The 6,999-nt window shown below is 40.5% G+C and overlaps 1 protein-coding gene across 7 annotated transcripts in view; it reads left to right on the top strand.

Annotated features, from left to right (window-relative positions):
* Positions 1-212: 212 nt before the first annotated feature.
* The window catches only part of CPNE3 (copine 3), a 28,527-nt gene continuing 21,740 nt past the window's right edge, over positions 213-6,999 (top strand). For 2 of the 7 annotated variants that reach the window (XM_080338949.1, XM_080338943.1), the window contains exons 1-2: positions 215-269; positions 6,685-6,824. In XM_080338949.1, the coding sequence (XP_080195075.1) occupies positions 6,693-6,824 (132 nt within the window). In that variant the 5' untranslated portion in view covers positions 215-269; positions 6,685-6,692. Of the gene's footprint in view, positions 280-913; positions 1,076-4,860; positions 4,977-6,684; positions 6,825-6,999 lie in introns of those variants that run through there. The other 5 variants (XM_080338944.1, XM_080338945.1, XM_080338946.1 and 2 more) reach the window with 5 other exon arrangements.

Raw genomic sequence — 6,999 nt, 5'->3', positions numbered from 1 at the left:
GGGTGGAAACCGGAGCAACAACCGCCCGTTCCGCTCGCTGGCCCGCCGCCGCCCCGAGCGACAGCCGTGGCCTGACCCCGGCACCGCGGCCACGCCTAGGCCACGGCCAGGCCGCCAGCCCAGTGCGGGCGGGGCAGTGAGGGAGGCGGGCAGTCTGCGCATGCGCGCCTCGCTCGCGGCCGTCCCGGGCGGGGCGTGCCCGGTCAGTGTGGGCGTGGCCGCCGCGGGGCCAGGGTCGCAGCGGCGCCGTGGCCGGCCCGGCAGGTGAGGTGAGCTGAGGTGCGGGTCTGTCTGCGGGCTGCAGCGTGCAGCTGCGCGGGATGGGACGGGGCGCTGTGTGCGGGCGGGGCAGAGCAGAGCGCTCGGGGGCCCATCTCCTTTCCATGCCTCAGGGGCGAGTCCTCCCCCCGTGCAGGGCGTGCGCCAACTCGTTTGCCGCGGGGTTCGCTCCCCCTCCGGCCCGGGGAGGAGTTCATGTCTCCCGCGCCTTGTTCCTCCGGCTGCCGCCTCGTACGGTGAGAACCGTGCGGGATGGGAGGCAGGGCCGGGCCGGGGCCGCCCCTCCCCGCTGCGGGCGACGGTTCGCGGCTGCCCCAACCGCCTCCTCTTGTGAAATGTCCCTGCGGGTGGCCGGGCCGCTCCAGCGACCGGGACAGGCCGCGCTCTGCCGGGAACCGGACACGAACTTGTGCAGAGCTCCAGGAATCGGTCGACTGGTTCGCCGTCCCGCAGGTAGCGAAACTCGGTGAAGTTAAAAGGCTGTACCCGGAACGTTTAAATCCTGAGTGCCGGTCTCTGCGGTGGTGTGAGACGTCTCTGAAAAGTGCCCTCACCCTTCAGAAAGGAGGAAGTCAGATGTCATCATAATTCCTTAAAAAAACATACACTGTTCTTCCTGAGATGCTGTTAGAGTGGGTTGTTGTATTTTCTGTCTTTACGGTTTCATGATATGTGTAAAACAAACCTTAACTGGTATGCGTGTTGTCATAATTTACTCTTCCACTAGGAAAAAAATGAAGGCTCTTCACTTTTGCTTCCATGCTCATATCTTCAAAGTGCATTAAGTATCCTCAAGGTAATATGCACCGCCCCGCCTCCAAAACTTACATTTGTTTTCCTGAAAGTTCAAAAGATATTTCTGTGGTGGTAAAAAAAAAAGTTTGTTTACTGAAAGTAATTAGAGTCAAACTTAATCCCAGATATTTTTTTGTTTTCAGTTGAAGCTTTAGATGTTAACTTTATATATATATATATATATATATAATCACAGATGTAAGACGTTTCAAAGGGTATGAAGAACACCAGCAAGCATTAGAAGAAAAAAAAGTAAGCAAGAAAGATGTGTAGAGGGGCAAGGGAAGCCAGACAGAGTTGAGGTTTTCGTTTGGTTTTGGGTTTGTATTTTTTGTTTGTTTGGTATTTAGTTTTTTTGTTTGTTTTGTTTGGGAGGGTTTTTGTGTTTTGTTGTTGTTTTTTGGTTTGTTTTCTTCTTTCATTATGGTGTTAGGGAGAATGCAGTGTTTTCCCAACAAGTATGTTTGTGTTAAATATCTCAGGATTGATCTATATAAATGCATTATATGTGACTGTTAGACTAATTTTAGTTCAGCTGTTGAAAGCAAAAGTGCATTTCTGGTAGGTTGAGTAACTAAGCCATTATTAAATGTCATCTGCCAGAATTCCAAGGTAGCAGTGCTGTACCACGGTGTTTATACAGCCTTGTGTTATGTTGAAGGTGTTACTGTTTCTCCAGAATTTAAGACTAGAGGGGAGCCATATTAGCTGTTTTGTACAAACAACAACAAAGATCCTTCTTTCAGGGGTAATGCAACTAAAATCTCGCTTCCACAGGTAGGCTAATGTTATTACTTGGGGTGGAGTTCAGTTTCTTTTTTGTCCTTTATTCTGATTTAGAATCAGATGCTGTCATAACCATGGTTTCCTTTAGGGAAAAAGTTAAGTAGTAAGATTTTTTTTTTCTTCTTATTGTGTTTATTTTTCAGTTAAAGTCAGAATCCTCTTATGACATAAATAATACATGGTTGAGTTAGTATTTGTAAGTATTAGTTTCTGTTAAACCCGACAAAGTTACTTCTGTTCTTGAATCGATTGGGCTAAGATTAATGATGGCCCCTTCTAGCATTGCATTTGAAGTTGTGGGGCTTGTGGAAATGAGTAGACAGGAAGTAGAATTATGGTGCTCTTTACTGTTTTATGTTTAATTTATTTGGTTTGCCTTGAATGTTTCTTTAGGTGAGATGCTGTTGCTCAGGTATTTAAAAATGGCATTATTAAGCATGTGGAGGATTTCTGAACGTTGGAGTTTTGGGGCCGAGTTGCTGGGTCTAAGCTGTTTAAGACATAGGCTTAATGATTTGGATCGCTTACTTCATACTTTCTTCTGCGGATGAAAGAGGACTGTCTCCTGTAGATCCTTCCCATCCATCCCGTAGCTGGATCGAGTGCACATGTTCCCTCAGTGCTTTATCCAAGGCACAGTTAGGAGCCAGCTGAATTAGTTGTAGTGGTGGCAACTTGCTTCTGGTGCTTCTCACATCCAGGAGGGTTATTAGTAAGTCTTCATGGTAGATGATTAGCATATGGCAATAATCTGATGGTTCCAGGAAGCAGTGTGATTGCTGTGTGCCCATGTTCACAGCCACTGCCTAGATACATGCAGAGCATGTGTGATGCCTCCCAGCACACTGAATGCAGAGCACAAGTAGCTGCTGCAGTACAGAATTACAGGACAGCTGACTGGAGAGCTCTTCTTTGCCTATAGTAAGGTTTGAAATACATCTGGGCTATACTAAAATGTAACTTTGTGATTGTCAGTTTGAAGTTAGTGTTATTTTTTATGCTGAGATACAAAATGATATGCTAGACCATTGTGGGGTAGTGTTTTTATGTGTTTTTCTTAGGCAGCCTTTATCAGTTTAGGAAAGCATAGGTTTCTTAGAGTGTAAGCCACATTGGGAGCTTGTAAGCTGCTGATTTTGGTCTACTTACGTTACAGCACTATTATCTTATTGGAAAAAAAATGAATAGGACAAGAAAAAGGAAATTTGATCTTTGTTCTTAAAATGTTAAAAGGCTTTTCTGGCTGGACTTTTGAAATATCTAATTTATATTTTACTTTCTTTGCTAACAAAGGCTCTGAGTTTCCCTTAAATAATATTTACAGTGCTGCTGTCATGGACACATGAAACTGTTGGTTAAGTTATGTGTTTTGAGAGGAGCTGTAGTTCCTCAAAATATATAAATTTGAACTTGTTACTTTGATTGATAAATGGGGATAACAGTTATCGGTTTTAATTTCCTTTCATTTCACATTTTAACGCTACTATTGAAGCTTTAGTTTTCTTCCAAGAAACCCAGAGGCAGACCTCTGAGGTATGTTAACCATGAACTCATTTTTAAGAACTGGTTTTTGTAACCATGAAGTGTTACAACATGCCAGACTTGAAATGGACTATAGGAAGGATTAGTCTAAAACATGTGCTCACTTGCATCTTGTTTCTGCAGTAAAACACAGCAAGTTTTAGTGAGATACAAGTTTTTCTTTCTTCTGGGTAATGTTAATTATGTAGAGTCAGTCAGTGGCTCTACACAGAGAAACTGCAATGAAGAATACACCATTTAAGATACTATTTAAATTACATAATTGATAAATTGTTTCCTGTAAAGTAATTGACATGAAAATACTTTGATAAAACATATATGCAGGAAATATATTTTCTCTTTGATGAATCCTGTCTGCTTAAAAGAACTAAATTTTGAAGTCAGGAAATCTTTGTTTCTTAATTTTATTATTCAGGGCACAATATTATCTTTTATAGTTTAGCTCACTTGGATCAAAACATCACCCAAAATGCTTAAAATCCTTTTGTGTGAGAAGGGTGTGTTAAACGTATGCCTAAAGAGTGAACACACATATTCAGGAAAAAAAGATCAATAGAAGGATATTTAGAAATGGCTTTTTCTAAGTCATCTTGTGAACAGGCATCCTAGAAGTCAAAATTAAGAGTTTCTGGTCTGTGCTGGGGGATTTTTTTAAAGTAGAATTCCAAATATGTTCTTTGGTAACATAACTTAATTTATTTCCATGTTGTCTGTCCAGGTTCATGGGAAATACTTAATAGTCCAAGAAAGATCGGACCACTTCTTGCATGTGACACTGACTTTTTCAGTCTGGCACATTTTACATAAAATGCTTAAGTGTAGCATTAAGGCGAAGATTAGCTGATCAGGAATAGACTTTATTAGCAAGTTCTGAAATGTTTCTCCTGCTTTTTCTGTGTCCGTCTGGGGCCTGAGGTAACTACAAAATATGGATTTTTGGTCTTAGTAGTTCACAGGAACTAGGAAATGTTCTGTGACAGCACAAGCTTATATCGGAGCAGGTTTGAGACTTGTGACCAAAGGCAGTGACACTAAAGCCAGCTATTCTAATAAAAAGGACTATTGAGCTGTCATCTGGGCCCACTCTGGTGTGCTTTACCTCACTTCATAGTGTACCCTTCAGGGAGGACAAACAGTTGATAGTTTGATAAAAGCAGAGGTTTTAATTATATTTGGCCAATGGGGAGCATAGTTACTTTCATAACAATAACTAATTGAATAAATAAGTCTCTTGTTATGTGATGTAATTTCCTGGCAGTCAAGGCTCATCCCACCAGAGACCAAACAATATCATCTGTCCATGTGAAGTTATTCCAGTGTCCCAAATGTGCAAGTAATCCAGTCATGTATCTAGAATATTGTGCAGGGGAGCAGCTTTTTTATTCTTCCTTTCTCTGGGTGTTAAAGGATGCTTTTTGCACAGCAACTCTTTTGCTAAATCTGCTCTTTTCCCACATTAGATGCATAGTGGGAGAGTCAGTGACATGTGGAGGAGGAGACGAAATGTGTCTCAATGCAAGTTTGAATTCTGTCGAATTTAGTGAAAACCCTTTCTACTTGCTGTTGCAGCATCGGTGGGTATTAAAGCATAATTTTGTCAGCAGAAAGTTGTTTTTCTGGAAACTGCAATTATGGAGTTGTGCACTGGTCTGCACTGGATTCTGTGGGCAAAGCCACTGACTGTTAATGAGCTCTGTCTGGCAGCCAGGAAAGCAATAGGGAATGGAAAATACCAGTATAAAAAGAGGACCAGGAAAAAGGGAGCAGACTACTTTTAAAAGGTATGCATTCCTAGCCTAAAAAACATTGGTTTAAAAACAATGTAAATACTTAGAACTTGGAGCTTCACTTCTTTTTTTGTCAAGGACAGTGACTGAAACTTGGTAAAGTCATGAGAGCAAGATACTCAAAGATGGAATCATGTTTAGGTGTTTGGGAGGTGCAGGAGCATTTCCATGAATCTGACATTCTTCTTAACAATAATGGATGTTTAAGTGGCTCCTTTACAGTTGATTTATATTTACTTCATTCTCCAAAAGGTCCATCTCTGAGATAGCAAGACAGAGATGGAGAGTCAACATGTTAACTGTGTGTGTGGAATACAGGAAGCCTCAGGAAAATTCTCTCAGCCCACGGTGTTTTCTTTCTCCTGTTTTCAGTTAATTGTTCTTTTTCCCATCTTCCTTTTTATTTTTACCTCTAAAAAAAAGTTCTCCTGCAGCAAAAGTCATGTGAATGCAGTGAAAGGAAGAGAGATGGATTGGGTTAGGTATAGTTTTGTGTTCAAGTACACTATATGTGTATAATGCAAGTGAAGTGGCTAGAGAGAAGCAGATGCCTTCCTCATTCTGTTGACTGTCAAGGGCAATTGTACTGTAGAGGTTCACCTCCCAGAGAGATGTTGGGAATAATCAACTGTATTCCCAAGGAGTATAATTATAGAGGGGATTTTTTTCTATATATAGAAAATAAATGCTGCTCAGACCTAATTAGACTTGCAAATAGATGTTATCCCAGAGTGGGGTTCATAATTGATAATGAAGTTGTCTCTGTAGTTTTCTAATATCTGTCCGCCTTTTCAGTTGCAGTGGAGAATGACTGAGATACTTAGGAGGAAATATGAGAAAGCTTTCAGTTGTTCTTTTTTTTTTTTTTTTTTTAAATAAACCTCCAGAAAGAACACTTCCTCCTAATTCTGGGTTGTTACTTGACTTCAGAGTTGTTTATCCTTATTATTTAAAATTGTAGTTGTTTTTTAGGATTTACTAAAGCATGATCACATGTTCATCCATTAAACTCCTTTTCCAATTCTGCCATCTTCATGGCTTCAGCATTTTGTTATAAAGATTGGATGGAGGAGTATATCATATGATTTTTTTCCTTAGTCCTTAAAATATTGTTAATATCTACATTATACGATACTGGAATTCATGTGTGTTTTACAAGATGTAATTTAAAGGTTGTGAAGTTTTATTGTCAGTAGTTCAAACCACTGTACTTTCTTTCTTGTGTATCCTGTTCCTCAAGCATTCTAAGAAACCTGATCTTATGTGTGGATTTTGAAACGAAGTTTTACACCTATGCTACAAAGCCAAGAATATGACAGTAATACTGTAACGTTGGTACATTATAAATCTTTAAATTTGCATTTGGAGCTTCAAATCTCTCTCCTGACAAGCTAATGATTCTAATGATCAGTCAGAGAATTAATGTGTTGTGACAATCCCATTGTTTGCTTTATAGTCTATTTTTAAAATAATGATTTCTGTTCCTGCTTTCTAGATTAACAAATGGCGGCACAGTGTGTGACAAAGGTGGAGCTGACTATTTCCTGCACCAATCTCTTGGATAAAGATGTTGGATCCAAGTCAGACCCACTGTGTGTGCTTCTCCAGAACACAAGTGGTCAGCAGTGGTATGAGGTACAGTGTGATGCTTCTCCTGAATCTGCTAAAAACAGTAATTTGTTGGACCTTTTAAAACACTGTAGTGTACGATTTCATTAAAATATTTTAATTTTATGCCAGCACCTCTGAATACTTTTCTTTAAATTATATTACTTATATAGGTAGAATATTAATAATAGTTTTCTAATAA

This window comes from Nesoenas mayeri (assembly GCF_963082525.1).
Source record: "Nesoenas mayeri genome assembly, chromosome: 2".
NCBI lineage: Eukaryota > Metazoa > Chordata > Aves > Columbiformes > Columbidae > Nesoenas > Nesoenas mayeri.
This window is presented reverse-complemented; position numbering and strand designations above follow the sequence as displayed.